Source organism: Spermophilus citellus, assembly GCF_964194105.1.
Source record: "Spermophilus citellus genome assembly, chromosome: 11".
In the NCBI taxonomy this organism is placed as follows: domain Eukaryota; kingdom Metazoa; phylum Chordata; class Mammalia; order Rodentia; family Sciuridae; genus Spermophilus; species Spermophilus citellus.
Genome location: NC_138192.1, coordinates 1,810,056 through 1,831,351, shown reverse-complemented (window position 1 = coordinate 1,831,351; position 21,296 = coordinate 1,810,056). Strand labels below are relative to the sequence as shown.

At 34.6% G+C, this 21,296-nt stretch overlaps 1 protein-coding gene and 1 long non-coding RNA gene across 2 annotated transcripts in view; both read right to left on the bottom strand.

Moving 5' to 3' along the window:
* LOC308631121 overlaps positions 1–21,296 on the bottom strand; it is a 1,170,527-nt gene that overhangs the window by 538,110 nt on the left and 611,121 nt on the right. The window lies entirely within an intron of this gene.
* LOC308630477 (histone H1.10-like) lies at positions 10,108–10,652 on the bottom strand (the record flags this gene model as incomplete). Its single annotated transcript, XM_081260602.1, has 2 exons — positions 10,108–10,281; positions 10,335–10,652. The coding sequence occupies 2 exons, from the start codon at positions 10,650–10,652 to the stop codon at positions 10,108–10,110; spliced, it is 492 nt and encodes a 163-aa protein (XP_081116728.1).

Genomic DNA, 21,296 nt, shown 5'->3' with positions numbered 1-21,296 from the left:
GCCATCCAATTATTTTTCTCTTCTTCAGACTTAGCACCAAATATGATACTGTTGTCATTTGGGGGTACTAATGCAAAGGCATGTCTGCCCCACAAGTATCTTCCTTATCACAGATTTCTACTCTCCACATAAAAGAAAACTTTTCTTTTAATCTATAGTCTGCACTACTGTAACCTGGAAGCTGGTCTGGCCATGAATAAGTTTACTTCTGATCATTAAGCCATCAAAGAAAAAAATATGTCTTTCTTCTTAGCACCAATTCTTGTCATTTGTCCTTCCATTAGGAATTCATTGCAGCACTCTGCAATATCTTTGCTTATCCATCCATCTATTTTTCCCAATTTCTGTCATTTTTCTGTTGGTCCAGTTCTTTCTAATTAATTGATTATTATAAAAAGGGCAAACTGGATCCCTAATTTTTTAAAAAAAGATAAGAATTTAAGTTTAATCAATAATTGCACAATCCCAATTCCTAATTGCCTCAAGGGCAAACTTTCAAATCAAGTTGCAAAAATATTGCATTGGGCTAATGGTGTTATTCAGTGGTACAAAACAAGTTATCAGTATAAATAAAACCATGGGTATAATCCACAGACTTTTAAAAGAAAAAATAAATAACAAAATACTAAAGTTTATAAACAAAATTTATGTTCTTTTAACTTTGTCACTAATACATATATGCCCTGTTTCATTGCTGTGAAAAAGAACTACTACAGACTCTATATTTCAAAATTCCTATTACCCTAGGTAGTAAAATTACAAAGAAACTTAAACTCTTGTATTTATTATAAAAATAATTAAACACATTTTAGTTGTATTAGCTGTGAAAGAGCTAATAAAAAGTAAAACAAACAGAAAATTGAAAGAAAAGCACGACTTTTAAAATTGCAAATTTCATTATAATTTATATTTTTTGAGAAAACCAAGCACCAAATACAATGAAGCATGAAGAAATATTCATTGTTTCATCAGTTTGGAATTAAGAAGATTGGTGTCTAGATGAATACAGTTTTTACATTATGTCCATTCTACGTTGAAGATTCATGAGAGAAGTAACAGCTTGGTTCAAATCTTCTCTGTCTTCTGGCTCCTCACCACATGCTTCCAATTGCTAAGAATATCCAAAAAGATAAATTAAAACTGCATTGTTTAATTCTTGCCTCATTTTTTTCTTACTAGAGAAAGCATCATCAAGCATTTAAATCTTTAAATACAGTTTAAATACATTTAATAAAACAGTTATTTTACACTACTCTGTTGACTTTATTATCCCTTAAACCAAGCCTCTTTCTACAAATACAATATACATGTAAATTATTACTAGCAAAACAAACAGTAAAAAAAAATTGAATATCATTTAAACATCTTCTAGATTTACAAAAATAATTTAAAATATCTAAAACAAGAAAACTATGTTACTTTTATTTATTAGTAACTGTGACTGCATGAAACAGGATAAACTCCTACAAATGATTTCATATTCTTTTAAGGATAACATACTTGAGTTTCAGCAATTTCAAATAATTTACATATCTTTGTTTTACAACAAAATAAAGTAGAAAACCTTTACCACTTCAGATCTTCAGAAACTTTTCTGCATACAGAGTCCATAAAGGATTCTCCTAAAATTTTTATAAGAAAAAATAAAACCAATATAGTCAGTATCAAGAAACCATGAAAATAAATATTCTATGTTATAATCCTGAGAAATCATAGTTAAAAATCAGTTTGTTAGTCTGCAAATCTCTGGTTTTATTTCATTTTCCAAAACTTCTCTTGTATCTCCCTCTCAAAAAGAAAAAAGTTTATTTTTTCTAAATAAATTACATTGGACTATGCTTCTATATTTCAGCTCTTTTGACAGAAAAATTCAAAGTGGAATAATGCATAAATATCATATAAAATTATATAAAGGTATGTTTATGCAAGAACAAATGTAACAAATTATTATCACTTCTTTCAGAAAAAAATAAAACTTAAATCTATTTAATGATTTTAAGTGTCTAGAAAATGTGTGCAAAGTTTATATTTTCCCCATATTTCAATCAATATCTCAAAAGCATCCAGGGATATTTTTTTCTCAGTAAGGAAATGGTGAAATATTATTTGAGAACTTGGTCCATTAACTTTAATTCATCTCCTAATAATTATTATATGTATGAAACACAGAGGCACTTACCTGGAGAAGTTTTGCTACTAAGAGATTGGCAATAAACATAATTTAAGTGACTACCCCATTCCTATGATCAAACCCAGAGGCTTGATGCATGCCAACCAAGTGGTTTTATCAGAGTTAACAAGAGTTAAAAATAAGAATAATTTATTTTAAATTTAAAAATGCTTAGGGAGGACTGATGCCCTTCACAAAGGTTTTACTTACCTTTTCTTCTCCAGTGAACTTTTTGAAATTTTCCTGTTATTGATCTTTCTCCTGTTTCCTAGAATACAGACATCATTGGAGATTGCTCTGTCATGGTTGGTCAGGAGTGAGCCCTCCAATATACCTGTATGAGAATCAATTAGAGTGCAGTGCATACTTTAATACTCTTTTACCTGAACTATTTACTTTTTCCCATTCATATCATTTTGTTCCTTTTGTTCTTTTGTCACACTTCTGGTCCATTCTTTTATCAACTTTGAAACCCTTCCTATTTTCTCTTATTTTTTTGCATACAATTCTTAATTCACCTTTATACCACCATTTATCATATCTCTATTTGTATATAAGGTATGTTAACACCAAATTCACATCTTCATACAAGTATTTTGTATTTTAATGACCCTCTCCTTCCTGTTTTCTAAAGCTATAGTTAGTTGCAGATAGAGAAATTTTAGGGTGCTGGTTAGGAATATAGGCTGTGGATATATGCTGTTCATTTTAAAATTTTTATTTTTTTTTCTTTTACAAGATAAAAAACTAGTTACCTAAAAATACTTCTGTGCTTCATTGTCATAGTAAATATATATATATATATATATATATATATATATATATATATATATATATATATTGCATAGTGCTGTTTTTATATATGTCCATATAAAATTAATATGCATATTAATTTACAAATCCCCTATTAGATTACAAATTTCTTGAAGGGAGGGCCTGATCTATTAATTTAATGGATTTTACATAATAAAGGGTTCGGTAAATAGTGTATCAAGTAATAGGATGGTGGCAAAATTCTGTGACCATTGTGTCCAAAGTAGCAGGTTTTAGCAAGGGGCAAAGGAGGATAAGAAAAATAAAAACTCACACACAGACAAATGTTTTTGAAGATAAAGCTGGGGTCAGGTGGAATGCTGCTCTCTGATGGAGAAGCAGGTCTAAAGAAATCTTCCAGCAATCTTTATTTATATATGCCTCATCAGCATCTTTCTTTGTACTCATATCTTTATATGGCTAACAATATCATGCAACTATTCACAGTTGCATTCCACAATTGCAGTGTGCAATGTTAGGAGCTTTGTGTAGTTCTCAAGAAAGTCCATTGTCTGAAGTTACTGTTAGGTGCACAGGTCCAGGTGCAGCAGACTGGTGAAACATCAAGGTTTTCTAGCAAGAGAGTTCCTCTGTTCCCAGTAGTTGTGTGTCTGAGATCAAGATTGAGGCTGGTAAGTCTCTAGGACAGAGTCTCCTCATGCAGTGTATAGCCACTGGGACTCTGGCACCTTTGCACAAAAACATTCCCAGGTAACAGGTATGCCACAGCCATGAGGTCATCAGAGACCCCAATCTCAGACACAACTCTCCCATTCTCTGTCACTGCTCTCCACAGCAATCTTCACTTTAAGATTGTTTTTCTGAGGCTATTTACTTAATGTAAATTTTAACAGAAGGTAATTTAATATTCTCTATTATATTTCAGAAATTCTAATAAATCATTGATTGACCAGCACCATTTTACCAGTTGGAATGAGTTGTCAGAAATGGTAATAGTGCTTTTAGATCCAACATGTGACAGACAGGTGTTGTGTAAGGTGTCTGTTCATCTTTGAATTTGATTGCTAGCAAATAATGTAAAAGTTTGTGTTTTTTTTTCCAAGTTTAAGTCACCATGAGTTAGTAGTTTAGGGAAATAAAACACTCTAAAAAGAAAGAGCCCAAAGTACCATCAGTCAAGGAAAGAAAAAAGGTGGCAAAGGCCTTTGGAGATTTGGGGACAGAGAGCCATGAAAAAGAATCTAAAACCAAAGGGAAAGATGACAAAGACAGACAAAAATCTCCAGTGTTGCCCAACTAGGGATGGCTTTTTCAGTTGACAATACGATTGAGTGGCTAAGTCCTGCACATGGGACTAGGAAAAAAAAATCCAGTAATGCAGAAGTGACTAAAGAGCAATATATGCCTGGAAGAGAATTCAGTGTGTTTGGACTTATCCAAGAGGTCTATGCACATATTGCCAGCATCAATCAAACACTTGACTCAATTAACAGAACTTTACATATACAGTAGCAAACTGCAGTCCCTCCCAGCAGTGGTGGGCTGTCTAGTAAATCTCATGATACTGTCTCTAAGTAAAAATTAACTTACCAGTCTGCCTGACTCTCTTGATAACATGAAGAAGCTGCAGTTGCTTGATTTACAGCATAATAAACTGAGAGAAATCCCTTCAGTGGTGTATAGGTTAGATTCTCTCACCACTCTCTACCTTTGCTTTAATCGTATAACTAATGTAGAAAAGGACATAAGAAACCTGTCAAGACTCAGAGAACTTAGCATTTGAGGGAACAAAATCAGACCTGCTGAAATTGGTAAGAGGATTTGAATTATTGCTTTTTATTTTAGTATGTGTTATGATTAATAATTTTTTAGTGCTTTTCCATATCAGAGAATTCCTAATATGGGTTAAGGTTATGGCTCAGTGATAGAATGCTTGCCTAGTATACATGAGGCCCTGGGTTCAATACTCAGTGCCATATATAAATAAAGTAATTAAGTAAAGTTATGATGTAAAAAATCTTTTTTTTTTTTTAAAGAGAGAGTGAGAGAGGAGAGAGAGAGAGAGAATTTTTAATATTTATTTTTTAGTTCTCGGCAGACACAACATTTTTGTTTGTATGTGGTGCTGAGGATCGAACCCGGGCCGCACGCACGCCAGGCGAGCGCGCTACCGCTTAAGCCACATCCCCAGCCCTGTAAAAAATCTTAAACAAAAATTCTCTATACTTTTTTATAAGTTCTATTTTCCCTGTGATTTACTTAATGCTACATTACTTGAGATTATTTCATAGGCTTAAAATAAGATAGAAAGTAGATGTAATTAGACATTTATCACAAACTGAATCTGCTCTGATTTTCATTGGAGAAAATGAATTTGAAAATGTTTGACTAATTTTAAGTTCTCATTTGTTTTTAAAGCATCTAACTATTTATACTAGATATATTATGGCTCTACTTGCCTATTTTCTGACTTTCTTTTTTTAATCTGAAGACTTTAAATTCATATCACTTTCTACTTAGTGTATCACTAAAGGTTGTCATATTAGAGCTTTGTGAAACAGCAATGCCATAGGAAAATATATACTTTTTATTTTGAAAGTTCTTACATTTTCATTCAGAAGTCTAATATTAATATAGTACAGTGTATATCCACAATAATACAGTGTATATCTGTATGTATATCCACAAGACAGTAATTAAGAAAAATAAATGTAAGTAACTAGCAGAAAAATCATTAAAGGAAAAGGAGCAGGAGGAGGAGAGGATGAGGGTAAGAATTTAGTACAGAACTGGAGCAAATCATACCCCATGCATTTGTAATTATGTCAAAAGGAATTCTAATGTATCACTAATATCTTTAATTTATTTTTCATTTTGAGTGAATTTTAGATTTACAGCAAAACTGTAAAACCAGCAGAAGGTTCTCATATATCCTGCACTGAACTTGCCCTAATATTAACAAAAATGGTAAAAATCAAGAAATTAATATCGTTACAATCATTTTAACTTAATGATTTGTTTTATTGCACTTGTTTTTTTTATCTAATGTCCAATTTATGTTTCAAAATTCCACATTACATTTAATAGTCATGTGTCTGTAGCCTCCTCCAATCTGTGAAAATTTGAAACGATAAAAGTCTTTTAGTTGAAGGACTAAAAGTCTTTCCTTTTTTTAAATATTTTTCAGTTGTAGATGGACACAATATTTTTATTTTGTTTGTTTATATTTTTTGTGTGGTGCCAGGGATCAAACCCAGTGCCTCATGCATACTAGTCAAGCATTCTACAAATGAGCCACAACCACGGCTCCTTTCTTTTTCTTTTATGACCTTCCTATGTTAAAAAGTCCTGCTCAGATATTTTGGACTGTGTCACTCATTTTTGGTTTCTGTGGTATTTTTTGTGACTACTTTGAGTATATTTGTTTCTGCTGAGAATAACATAATAGTGACCATGGTGCCCTTCTCAATGAATTATATCAGAGGACATATAATGTTGATAAGTCATATACTGGTGATTTCTTTTTTTGGGGTACTGAGATTGAAATCAGGAGCACTTTACCACTGAGCTACATCCTCAGTCCTGTTTATTATTTGAGGCTGGGTCTTGCTTACTTGTTGAGATTCTCACTAATTTACTGAAGCTGGTCTCATACTTGTGATCCTCCTGCTTCAAACTCTCAAGTGATAAGTGTGCACCACCATGCCTGGTTTATTGGTGATTCGTCTAATTCTCCACTTTAAAGTTAATAATTTTCTTTTTAAATTAATAATTGTCTTGGTTGATGTTCATTTTAGTCCATGCAAATATATTGATTTTCCTTAATCTTTTGTCCATTATTTTTAGCACCCATTGTGGTCATTTCCTGCAACAATTATTACAGTATTGTAATGGTGATTTTTTAAAGAATTGCCTATTTCATTCATTAATGTGAATTCTGTAAGGAAGACCTCTCCTATAGCAGTTTACATATCAGTTTATACTCATTTTTTCCATTCTGTGAAATATAATTCGCTATTTATATACATTTTATCATTCAAGCTATTCTGTCTTTTGTTACTGTAAACTCTTAAGAGTCCATTCATGTGATTTTCGATGTATTATCATTTTTCAGTTGAGTTTTTTTTTTTTACTATTTGACTTACATTTATCTATTTCAATTTTAACGTGTTTTTTATTTATTTTAATTATATATGACATTAGAATGCAGTTATGTACTTTGCTATGTCATACAAAGATGTGATATAATTTCTCATTTTTCTGAGTGTACATGTTTCAGAGTTATATTGGTCATGTAATCACGTATATACCTACAGTAATAATGTCTGTTTCATTCTACTATTTTTCCTAGCCTCACATGCCCTCCCCTCCCCTCCAACCACTTCCCTCTATCTAATCTAAGGTAATACAATTCTTCCCTAGTGCCACCACCTTATTGTGAAATAACATCCACATATTAGAGAAAACATTCAGCCTTTTGTTATGTGAGTTTGTCTTATTTCGCTTAGCATGATATTCTCCAACTCCAGTCATTACTACTAAATGCCATAATCTCACTCTTCTTTAAAGCTAAGTAATATTTCATTGACACACACACACACACACACACACACACACACACATATATATATATATATATATATATATATATATATATATATATATAACATTTTATTTATCCATTCATCTATTCAGGAACTATAGTATGCTGATTTTAAGTTCTTTGGATATAAACTAAGGAGTGGGATGGATGGGTGAAATGCTGGTTCCATTCCCAGTTTTCTGAGGACTCTCCATACTGCTTTACATAGTGGTTGCACCAATTTTTAGTTTCACCAGCAATGTATGAGTGTGGCTTTTTCACCACATCCTCACAAACATTAATTGTTGCCTGTATTCTTGATGATTGCAATTCTGAAAGGAGTGAGAGGAAATCTTAGAGTAGTTTTCATTTGTATTTCTCTAATTGCTAGAGGTGTTGGAACACTTTTTCTTGTATTTGTTGATCAATTGTATTTCTTTTTCTATAAAGTATCTGTTCAGTTCCTTAGCCCATTTATTTGTTGGTTTATTTGCTTTTATGGTTCTAAGTTTATTGAGTTCTTAATATATCTTAGAGATGAGGGCTTTATCAGAGATGCATGTGGTAAAGATTTTCTCCCAGTCTGGAGGTGCTCTCCTCACTTTACTGGTTCCTTTGCTGAGAAGAAGCTTTTTAATTGGAACCCATCCCATTTATTTATTCTTGATTTTACTTCTTGCGCTTTATGAGTCTTGTTAAAGAAGTCAGATCCTAGGCTGAAGTGGTGAAGATTTGTGCTTATTTTTTTTTCTATTAGGTTCAGGGTCTCTGTTCTAGTGCCTAAAACTTTGATCCTCTTTGATTTGATTTTTGTGCAGGGTGAGAGATGTAGGTTTAATTTCATTTGGCTACATGTGTATTTCCAGTTTTGCCAGCACCATCTGTTGAAAGAATAGGCTATCTTTTTTTTTCCAGTGAATGTTTTGTCTAGTATGAGATAACCATATTTAAATTATGTGGGTTTGTCTCTGTGTCCTCTATTTTATACCATTGATCTACATGTCTATTTTGGTGCCAACACCATGCCATTTTTGTTACTATAGCTCTGTAGTATAGTTTAAGGTCTGGTATTATGATGCCTCCTGTTTCAGTTTTCTCACTAAAGATTGCTTTTACTATTCTGGGTCTCTTATTTTACCAAAAAATATATAATAATTGCCTTTTCTATTATAACGAAGACTGTCATAAGGATTTTAATAGAAACTGTATTATTTCTGTATGATGTTTTTGGTAGTATGGCCTTTTAAACTATTAATTCTGCCTATTGAGTAGCATCTTTCCATCTTCAGAGGTTTTCTTCAATATCTTTATTTAGGTTCTGTACTTTTTATTGTAGAGCTTTTTTACCTTTTTATTCGATTTTTTCCAGATCTCTTTGACCTGAGAAGTCAGCCAAATTGAAAATAATTATTATTATTTTTTATTTTGAGCAAGTTAAATGTCCCAGAGTAAAAGAGGTCAGTACTGTTAAAAATACTGTTAAAAATCATTACTTTTTTTTCATATTCACATATTCATAAGTAAACTAAATAAATAACAAGTTACAAAGATATTGAAAATGTTCCAGTTTCTAAGCATGGAGAAAATGTTGTCAAATGGACAAAACATGCATGCCTTTATGGAGTTTTACATTTGAGAGACATAAGAGTTAATTGGAAGAAAAACTAATAATTTACCATACAATTCTGTGGTTTATAATTAAGGCATTTCATTGATTTTTAAGATGCATATCTGAGATGGATGGAATCTTAAAATTGACATGTTATAACCACATGGCAATTTTTATTCTGAGTGGTACATAGAATAAGAATGTTATAAGTTTCTTAAAGGTGATGACATCTCAGAGACAACGGAATAGGAAATATCTAAAAATGTCAGCACATTGGTAAATTTTTAGCACCCAATAATATTCAAAGGTGACTTGCAAAAAGAAGTTACATATTTCTATATCCTTCTTTTTTTTGGAGGGGGGTGAGTGCCAGGGATTGAAATCAGGGGCACTCAGCCACAGAGCCACATCCCCAGCCCTCTTTTATATTTTATTTAGAGACAGGGTCTCACTGAGTTGCTTAGTGCCTCACCATCCCTGATGCTGGCTTTGAATTTGAGAGACTCTTGTCTCAGCCTCCAGGGCTGCTGAGATTACAGGCAAGTGCCACCATGTTCCACTTCTAAATCCTTCTGTCTAAACTAGAATTCTTTCTTTTTTTTTTTTTTTTTTTTGGCAAAGGTCAAGAATATTTTATTGTGGCTTGGGGGGGAGGGGAGCGCTGCGCTGCCCTGCACCCTGAGCAATTGTTGCGAGCCCAGAGGCGGGCAGAGGGAGCGGGTCAGGCCTGGCCGCTGCAGCCAGCTGGCCAACCAGGGCCCTGCCCATTGGCTCCTGGGTGGGGCGGTAACCATGGCGACGGCCATTTCTAAGGGCCAGAGCCAATCAGGGCGTCACCTGGGCTGTTTCAAATATCTCCCTGCTGCGCATGGGGGAGGGGAGGCCCGAGCAGCACAGTGGGGTAGGGGAGGTGAGGTCGTGGCCCAGCGGGGACGGTCTCCCTCCACGTTGTCGCGTGTGGGGCCAGGGCTCTCACTTGCAGCCCTTGGGCACCTTGGGGACACTGGGCTTGGCTGCTTTCTTCAACTTCTTGCTCCCAGCCGCTGCCTTCTTGGCCTTGGTGGCAGCGGCCTTCGGGGGCGCCTTGCTTGTCTGCTGCAGCGCTCTTGGTGGGCCAGGGGTCCGCTGGCGCCCTGCTACCGGCTTCTTGTGTTTGTGTACCACAGGCGTGGAAAAGGGGCTCTCCATTAGCTGGCTGCCTGCTTTTGGCGATGGAGCTTGAAGGAGCCAGTGGTGCCTGTCCCGTTGACCTGCAGTAGCAAGTCATTCTGCACCACCATGCACCAAGTACTAGAGGTAGGTGCAGCTGTTCTTGGCCTCTGCATAGATGCACGCCAGCGACAAGCCACTGTACTTGCGAGAAGCTGGCTGTACTTGCTCAGCTGGTTCTTCTTGCGGCTGCTCTTACGCTTGGAGACACCACGGTCCTTGTCGCTGCCCCCATGCGTTGCCGCCCCCCCCCCCATGGCCCCCTCGGTGCCCGGTAGCGGAAGGGCCTCCTCCAGCTCCACTGACATGGTGGTCAGCGGGTTGGTGGTAGGCGGCGCCGGGAAGGGGAAGGTGGGGGTGGGGTGGGGCTCGGGCTGCCGGTCTTGGTGCTGGGTGGCAGGCCTGGGGACAAGTGGGCGAGCGCCATCGGGGAGCCGGGGTGGGAGGCCGGGGCAGCTCTGGGGCTCAGGGAGGGCTGGAGCTCTGTCCCAATCCTGCCGCTGCTGCCGGGGCTACTGCTCCAAAGCTGCCTGCCTTCTGGGCGTGTGGGCTGCGCTCTGCTAAACTAGAATTTTTTATTCAGAAGATACCTATACAGATCTTTCTCCTTGTGTAAAACAAATGGAGTACCAGTGTTCATCAACATGAGGACAATTTTTTTTTGAAAAGGGTTTGAGGAAAACAAACTTCTTGGTGCTTTTCCACGAAAACACATGGTGTGCAGTTAATGCATTTGAGATTAAGTTGTTGAGACAACACAGGCAGAATTTATGGAATATGGATTATTTTTGTTTGTTTGCCCTATTTCTAAAAGTTTGTAGGTCCACTTATAATTTTTTTCAAGTGAGACATCCTTAAGTTGAATTTCAATGATTCATAGTTGTTATTGTTTTTATAAGAATGTATTTGAAAACATTTATTCTCCGTGTACACAGTTTATGTAGGAAAGTAGTTCCATGATATCTCTTGGCTAGGAAGCCTGTATAAGGACTTTTTCCATCTGATACTGAGGACAGGTTTCATGGGAAACTCAACCATATGAAGGTTACATACCTATTTCCCCCAGGAGGACTTCAGCTTTGCTTATCCAAGAGTGGTCCTACGTCCTGGAGCTTTTTTGAAATGCAGACTGGTGGTGTACCTGAACCTGTGGGAAGAACCAGACAAGATATGTGACTCTCAGACTTGAGGGTATTACCAGGATTGCTGGACTAGTACAAAGTTTCTGATTCAGTAAGTCTGGATGGGAGCCTGAGAACTTTTAATTTTAACAAGTTATCACATGATGCTGATGCTGCTGATACAGGGACCATACTTGGAGAACCATTATACTAGAGTGTCCTCATTGTACATTTTTCTCCCCTTTCCAAAACTCATTCAAATAGCTTTTTAAAAAGAGATTATCATATTCTTTAATTTGATTGAAAGGCAAGAAAGCATTCTTTTTTGCAATGACCACACTAAGATTGCTTTTCAGCATCTAATTTCAGAGCAAAAAAAAATCTCTTTAAACCTTAGTTTTAAGTCTTATCTATGGGTGTCTCTTTCTCTTCTTTCTGTAAGCATTCTTTTTAATGTTTGGAAATTCTTTTAATGTAGATAACATGTTCTTATGGTTCAAAAGTTAAAATGACACAGGCATGCTTGGGAAAATGTGATTTCCAACTGCTTTTGCCCCCCCCTTCACCACTCTTTCTTAGATAACAACCTTTAATTTATTTCCCATAGATGTGAATTGTTTCCTTTTATATAGAAGAAATGCCAGTGTATTCTATTCTTTTTTATATAAATATAGTATACTATGTAAGTAATTCTATCCTATGGATTTTTCTTTTTATGCTCTTGAGATTTTTTCCTATTAGTATTTATTTAGAAAGAATATAGTATTTGTTTATAGAAAACATTTTTTTTAGAAAAACAGCTGTGTTTAAACAGTGTCTTGTTTACTTATCCAGCCCCCCCCCCCAGTGGGTGTTTGTGTTGTTTCTAGGTTTATCACAGACCATACTATAGTGAAACAGCTTGTATACATATCATTTTATACATGTGCAAGTACATCTGTGGGATACATTCCTAGAAGTGGGATCGCTGTGCCAGTGGGCAGTGCATTTATAATTTAGTTAATTGCTTCCTTTTTTAGGTGTGGCACCATTTTAAACTCCCACAAGTACAGTTGCTCCTCATTATCCATGGAGGATTGGTTTGAGGACCCCTTTGTGGATACTGAAATACAAGGATGCTTAAATCTCATATAAAAAGCATAGTATTTTCATATAACCTATGCACTTTCTCCACATACTTTTAAATCATCTTTAGATTGCTTAGAAGACCTAATACAATATAAATGCCATGTAAATAGTCGTTGCACTGTATTATTTAGGGACTAGTGACAGCAAAGAAGTTGGCATGTGTTCAGCATGACAATTTTTTAACCATTTTTTTAGAGAGAGGGAGAGAAAGAGAGAGAGAGAGAGAGAGAGAGAGAGAGAGAGAGAGAGAATTTTAATATTTTTATTTTTCAGTTATCGGCGAACACAACATCTTTGTTTGTATGTGGTGCTGAGGATCGAACCCGGGCCGCACACATGCCAGGCAAGTGTGCTAGCACTTGAGCCACATCCCCAGCCCCTGCATGACAATTTTTTAAAAAATATTTTCACCTATGATTGGTAAATCCAGTCTGAATACCACAGACACAAGAGGGTAGATCGCAGTGTATGCGAGAGTTCCTATTTTTCTGGGGCCTTTCCAATGTACTGTGTACAAACCTTGAATTTGTTAACAGTTTGATAGATGAGAATTATCAATATAGAGTAGTTTAATGTGGATTGCTATCATTATTAATAAGTCTGAGCATATTATGCATAAAAACGAATTGTATTTTTTTTTCTTGTGAACTCTCTGTTAATGGGTTTTTTCACATTTTTGTTTTGGGTTGCTTTTTTCCCATTATCAATTTCTAGAAATTTGTAAATTGGAGATATTATTCCTGTGTGATATCAATTATAGTTTTCCCCTGATTTTCACTTATTTTTATTTACCTTCACATATTTTGATATACAAAAGTCTTATATTTTTCTTTAAATATTACAGTATATATTAATCAATATGGTATCTTGATTTTTTTAAATCTTTCTTTATTTCTAAGTGGTGCTGAGGATAAAACCCAATGTCTCACAAGTGGTAGGCAAGTACTCTACCACTGAGCTACAGCTCCAGCCCAGGTATCTGGAGTTTAAGTCACTGAAAGCCCTTCAAGATTTTCAGAATTTGCCCATGGTTTCTTTTAGTACTTTTATGGTATCACTTTTACATTTAAATGTTCAAATTAGGATTTATTCTGGTGTTCAAAATGATGCATAGGTTAAACTTTATCTTTTTCTGTGTGTCTGTTATTTTCACCTGTTGATTTTAGAGCCCTCCTTTGAATCTGTTATGGTATTGTTAACTTTTGGAGGTATTGGGGTGTCTCTGGGTTTTGTATTCTATTAGTCTTTTTCTTCATATACCAGTATCATATTATTGGTTTTATAAAAGTTTTAATATCTTTTAAAACTAGTTTCCCCTTGTTGCTTTTCATATTCCTGGGAATTCTTGCTTGCTTATTTTCCCATGAGTACTTTTGAACTGTTTTGTCTAGTTCCAGAAAAACAGAAATCTAAAGGAAATAAACATCAGATTAAATGTATACATTTAAAATCTATTTAACTTCTCCAAACTTTTTTTTTCAGGATCTTAATAAAGATGCTATGAAAGAATGTAAGACAGAAAAATAATTAAATATTTTTACTGTGGTAAGTGTTTTATGATTTTACATTTTTAAAATAATAATAATAATAATAATAATTATTATTATTATTATTATTATTATTATTATTATTATTATTATTAGTCTGCTTCCTTAATGTGTAAAAGGGATATTATTTTAGGAGTGTTTGAGTTCATAGAACCTCTGGGTGGTAAGTTGGATGCCAATAATGTGGGCTGTTTGAATAATGATGTTTGTCTTTAACTATCTCTTTGACTCTAATATTTTAATTTATATTTTCTTGTCATTTTAAAGTGTGGTTCAGAGAAGGAGATCCTGTATTACATTTACTTGCAACATTCAATGAATTCTTTCCACTTAAATAGGAAGATGAAAAGATTTGAAGTAATTTTGGTGATATAGAGGCACTTCTTTCTCTTAAAAGTTTGTTGTGATTTTTTATTATAATAATTAGAAAAATTTTTACCCATATAAAACAACATAATGACAAAATTAAGACCTCAACTCCTACACAAAGAAATGGCCATTTTGAACAACCAACAATAAAAATTAAAAAAAAAAAGAAATGGCTACCATTAACTCACTTTTGGAAACTTATTGATGGATATGAAAGTATATATAAGACTTTAAATACACAGCAGTCTCTCTATATGAAGCTATGTGGGCATTTTTACTGTGTTCTATATATATATATATATATATATATATCTATCTGTATTTGTGAGTTGAACCTGATGTGCATAATCATGGGTGATTATTTTACTGGCTGCCTAGTTTTGTTTTTTAATTATTTATTCAGTTGTCAATAGATCTTTATATATGCAGTGTTGAGAATCAAACCCTGTTCTTCACAGGCAAGTGCTCTACCACTGAGTTACAACCCAGCCATGCCTGCCTAGTTTTCTATTATTTAGAGACATCATACTTTATCTAGCTACTCCTTTCATAACTATTTATATTGTTACTTTTTTTGTTTCTTGAGAATGATGGTATGTTGATTATAGTATATTTATTCACTTATCTTCTTAGAGGTATAACTGCCAGGTCAAAGAATATATACATTTTAAATATTGATAAATATAGCTACGCTGTTATCTGTAAAAACTGTCCCCCTCAATGTCCATGAGAATCCTATTTTTCAAAACCCTTGCTCACACCAAGTTTTGTTAATCTTTTTAAACTTTGCTAATCCAATAAGGAAAAAAAAGTACATTTTTGAGATAACATGTTTTTTTATTGGTACTGGGGATCGAACCCAAGGGTACTTCACTAGTAAATTTGATCCCCAGCACCTTTTATTTTATTTTATTTTGAAACAGGGCCTCACTAAGTTGCTGAGGCTATCCTTGAACTTGTGATCCTCCTGCCTCAGTCTCCTGAGTTTCTGGGATTATAAGTGTGTTCAACTGTAAACTATTGAAGGAAATCTTGTGTTATTCAAAGATTTCTTTCACTCAACATTCTTATTAACATAAAGAATTCTCTTCCTTAAGAACATACTAGTGATTCTTACATGTCAGATATTCTTAGGCATTAAATGTGATGAAAATATTTAAATATGTTGAGTTCTTTTTAGGTCTTTTGCCTTGATTTTAACTCATTGTTCATATTTGAAAACTTGAGGGTTGGGGATGTGGCTCAAGTGGTAGCACACTAGCCTGGACTGTATGATTCACTGGGTTCAATCCTCAGCACACCACATAAAAATAAAATAAAAAGATTGTGTCCCACCGTGAAAAAAAAAAAAAAAACAAAAAAGTAAATATTAAAAAAAAATTGAAAACTTGATCAACCAGCTATAATTGTTTTGAATACAGAATGATTTCTTCTGCAAAGAGCAGAATTTTTGTGTTTTATTCACCTGAAGGGAAGCCTAAAGTAACCTTCAAAATAAATTTCTTAACAATTTTCAAACATGGATACAAATGGCTGAATAGCATACAGAATATTATTTCCATAATGGGGTGATAATATAGTTTTTATGAGTTATGAAAACTATGATTGTGCGATCATATCTAAGACTATGCGTATCCCTTCTGACAAAGATGTTATTACTTCCAGATGTAAATATGATTTTTAATTTTATGTTTGCTTTAGATTTTATTTCAATCAAATAAGAGTTACATATAAAGATGGCCTCACATGAAGCAGATTCACAACTTTATCATTGACCTACTATTTATTCTTTGAACTGTCTTCTATACATAAACTACATCTAGATTGCCTTTCCTGAGAGTGCTTTTCTTTTCACTTCAAATAACATTGAATAATAAAAAACATTGTTTACTGAATAACCCAAGGCTGGGACAATATGGTCCAACTGGCGATTTATTCACCAGTTTTCATTCAGCTCTGAATACCTACCTACCTGGTAGGCATCCACAGACACCCAAATCATTATTTACTTCTTTGTTTAATTTTTTGATAGTGGGGATTGAATCTAGGGGCACTTTACCACTGAAACACATCTCCAGCCCTTTTGTTTATTTATTTATTTTTTTAATTTTTAGACAGGATCTTGCTAATTTGCTTAGGGCCTCACTAAGTTCCTAAGACTGGCCTTGAATGTAGGATCCTCCTGCCTCAGCCTCAACCTCCCAATGCTTGATGTATATTGTCATTATTAAGTTAAAGATGCAAAAGAGAATAGTATGCATTTTAATTTAGAGAAGACTAACATGGTTTCTTTTAAATTTAGATGTGCATAACTGTATGGCACTTGCTGCCATAACATTCGATGGTACTTTATTTCAAATTTTGATGTGGACTATATTCTTTTAGTTTTTAGAATCACATAAGTCCTGTATTTTAAATCTTTTTTTTTTCCAATGGGCAGAGTAAGTATTTAAACTAAGTATACTGCTGGATCTTGTTTAAGATCTGTTTATGTTTCTCAGTATACACATGGCAATATTTTTCACAATATGTTGTTTGAAAATAATGATAAACTAAATGCTCCCAAATATAAAATAAATATAATTGAATGGTTCACATTTTTTAAAATAAAAGCAGAAAATTAGATTGCCAGACTTTGAGTAGAATGAAAAAGTTTTTGTCTGAGACTTGCCTGTGAAGCTTTTCTGACTCCTAAACCAGTTTTTCACAGCCAAAGTAAACAGAGAGATGGAACAATTAATGATTTAATAGATTTAAGCAGTATTTTGGTCTCTATTTTATATACTTCATTTCTATTAGAATACAGGATTCTAAAGAATTCATGTAACTTGTTTTAATTATTATTTTTGCAGAAGTCATTTGCATGTGAAACTTTTAAAATCAATTAAATAATACTCTAGCAAGTTTCATTTGCACTTTATTTTGCCTAGCAATTATTTTTATTTTTTTAATATTTATTTTTTAGTTGTAGTTGGATACAATACCTTGATTTTATTGATTTATATGTGGTGCTGAGGATTGAACCCAGGGCCCTTATGTGTCAGTCAAGCACGCTACTGCTGAGCTACAACCTCAGCCCCTAGCAATTATTTCTTAATACATAGTCTGAAATTAGATGAAGACAGACTTGAAATTACTGAGTCTTCATTATTGGGCCAAATTAATGATGTTTTACTGGACTTTTCCTTCTGGTATCTTATTGTGGCTAATGATGTAATCTTATTTGTTTTCTAAAATATTGAAGTTTTATGTTTTTGAATATTTTCTGTGGAAATACAGGAATTTGTTTATACAGTGCCTTTCATTTTACTGATGAGTTAATTTCTTTAATTTTGTGCCCTAAAACCTATTAAAAATATTCCTGGAAAGTGAGGGATTAAACAGAAGTTGTAATAAAAATGAAGGCCTTTTTCTGTATTTTTTCTGTTAGCTGCATTTGTTAAAATTTTTATACTACATTTAAATAAATATTAAGAATTTATTACAGGGATGGGTTTATGGGTCAGTGTAGAGTACCTGCCTGGCATGTGGGAGGCACTGGGTTTCATCATCAGCACCACAATAAATAAATAAATAAAAAACAAACAAATAATTAATTAAAGCAATTATGACTATCTACAACTACCCCCCACAAAAAAAAGACTTTATTACATATTAAATGGGTTGGATTTTCTGTATTTGAAACAGTTTCTTTCTATATTAGGCATAAAGCTTAATTTAGAGTGGCAGAGTGAGTGATCATTTAATTGGAAAGTTGGTTAGACAGTCTTTGGTTAGTTTCATTTTGTAACCTTCCAGCTAATTGTTGAATTGCATGCTCTTTTGTTCTTTGTTCTTTCTAGTTTGGACCTGGTTTTATGGTTGGTTGAAATAGGAATTTATTGGTAGGAACATAGATTATTTTCCCATTTGAACAGATTGTGTGTTTTTCTGACAGCTTATTCTGTCACAGGCAGAGTGATTCAACCAGACCCTTGTGCAGAAGCGTTAGTATATGATTTGGGCAGCCATTTTCAAAAATAACAGCTTTATTGATATATAATTCACATTACCTTCAAGGTCACTCCTTAAATGTGCAATTCACTGAGTTTTAGTATATTCACACAGTTGTGTGCCTATCCAGCTATCTAATACTGAAACACAGAAGACCCATGCCCTTTAGCAGTCAGTCTCCACTCACTCTTGCTCCATGTAGGCACGAATTTTCTTTCTCTTTTTGTGAATTTACTTGTTCTGGACATGATATGTAAATTTAATCATTCAATATATGGTCCTTTGTATCTGTTTTTTTAGCCTGTTTTTGAGGTATCACATATCATAACTTCATTTCTCTTATTGCTAAAAAGTATTCTCTTATATAGATACACTGCCGTTTGTTTATCCATTTATCAGTTGATGGATATTTGGGTGACTTTCACTTTGTGGTTCTTATGATCATGCTGCTGTGAATATTTATGTTTTTGAGTTGACTTCTTTTTCTTTTGGGTAGATACTTAGGATTGAAATTTATGGGCCATAAGTAACTCTGTCGGACTGTTTTATAAGGTGACTCAACCATTTTATATTTCCGCCAGCAATGTTTGAAGATTCCATTTCTCCATATCTTTGTTAACATTGTGCCATGGTATTTTTCCATAGAAGTCATCCTAATGGGTATGAAGTGGCATTGCATTGTGGTTTTTATTTGCATTTCCCTGACAACTAATGATATTCAATATCTTCATGCACTTGTTAGCCATTGTTTATCTTTGTTAGACAAATGCCTATTCAGATTCTTTACTCATTTTAAAAATTGAGCTGTCCTTTTCTTGTTTGGTTATCATAGTTCTTCTGTATTCTGGATATACACAAAAGTACACTTATCAGATATATGAAGTATAATTTTTTTTTTCTTATTCTATAGTCTTTTCATTCTTATAAGGCCAATAGGTTTTTTGTTCAAGTCCAATTTACCAGTTGTTTGACTGCTTATGAATTTTTCTCTGAAATTTTCTGTAAGTTAAAGAAAAACAGACCTTATTTCTCAACATCTTCCATTAATTTCTTTTTCCTACAGAAACAATGATCATTTAGTTAACTACACAATGGGTTAGAGATATTAAAAAAATATTTTTTGTTTTCAAATATTTTCATCACATTTAGTGAAAGAAGCCCAAGTTTTCTAATTGATATCCAGTGCACTTTTTTTAAAATCAAAAAAATGTCTTTGATTTTTCTGCTTAGCTCAGAATGCACACATTATTCTGTAAATATCGACAGGTGTCTAATGTATTCTGAGGACTTGACTGGGCTTGGAGATCCAGAGATTCTTGGAACATGGTCCTGTCCTTAAGGAACCAGAGGTCATGTGCCAGGCTACATATTTCTACAGAGGGTAGTGGCACCAGTGGAGGAAGAGGGGCACTGTCTGAGTGAGAAAGCCTCTCAGGGAGTCATGATGGTGCTCTGTCTACAGAGACTCATCAGTGATCAGAACCTTTTGTTATAGCCTATGATTCTTCCTTTCAGACATTTGCTGCTGCTGTGTATTATGTATGTTGGCACCAGTTATTTGTAATAGCAATATTTAGGGATATTGATGTAATGAAATGTAGACATCAATGTGATGACTTTGATACCTAGAAGCAAGCCGGAAGAAAGCCATATTTCTTTGATTTCTTCAGGTTTTCAAGAATGGGAACTTTCTACTTACTAATTAATTCAGAGTGGTGAGAGTGTGTATCTGAGCTCCAGACCAAACCCAAGCAGTTTTTGGTAGTCAGAGCTAAAATGTGAGTCAAGGAATGAACAGCTGTTTGACTGGAGGGAAGATTTTATATAGAGATTTGGGCGAGTCCTGTTAAGGAATTTAGATCTTTCTTTAATAATGAAGAGCTATTGATGAGTTTGGGTGTGTGTGGGGAACATGGTCCCTCCTGTTATCTGTACCACAGAGGCTGTTTGTGAGGACTAGAGACAGGAGTCTTGTGGGGCTGTGGGACTAGTCCAGTTGAGAGCCAATGAGGACTTGACCTAGGGCACTGCTGATAGAGGTGGACACACAGACTGGAAATGTTTAGATGATACACGTCAGGATGCTTGGCTGCAATCAATCATCATAAGTTAAAAGGAGGATTACTGAAGAAAGAAGATTTCTGAAGAAAGTTTCAAAGGAATGAAATGCCACAGAAGCCAGCATGATTTTAGACACCTCGGGGCTAAGCAACAGAGCAGGGGCCATACTCAGGCTCTCCCACAAGAGGGAGGAAAGAGGGTCCCCTTCCAGCTGTGCTTTTTAAAATCCCAAGAGCACTCTTTTTTAAATTTATATTATTTTTTTTAGTTGTTGATGAACTTTATTTTTTTTCTTTTTTTTAAAGAGAGAGTGAGAGAGGAGAGAGAGAGAGAGAGAGAGAGAGAGAATTTTTAATATTTATTTTTTTTTAGTTCTCGGCGGACAAAACATCTTTGTTGGTATGTGGTGCTGAGGATCGAACCCGGGCCGCACGAATGCCAGGCGAGCGCGCTACCACTTGAGCCACATCCCCAGCCCCTGATGAACTTTATTTTGTTTATATTTATGTGGGGCTGAGAATCAAACCTGGTGCCTCACACATGCTAGGCCATTGCTTACCACTGAGCCACAACTCCAGCCCCCAAGAATACTCTTAGCCTTGGGTTTTGTGCCTCCTGCTCAGGCAGAAGCTTTGCTGGGAGCTCCATGCCGTCATCACTAGCATTGCCGGAAGTGGGGAAGGATTGTGGAGCAGAGCCATCTGTTCCTCTTTGGTTATTCAAGCTGGCTTGG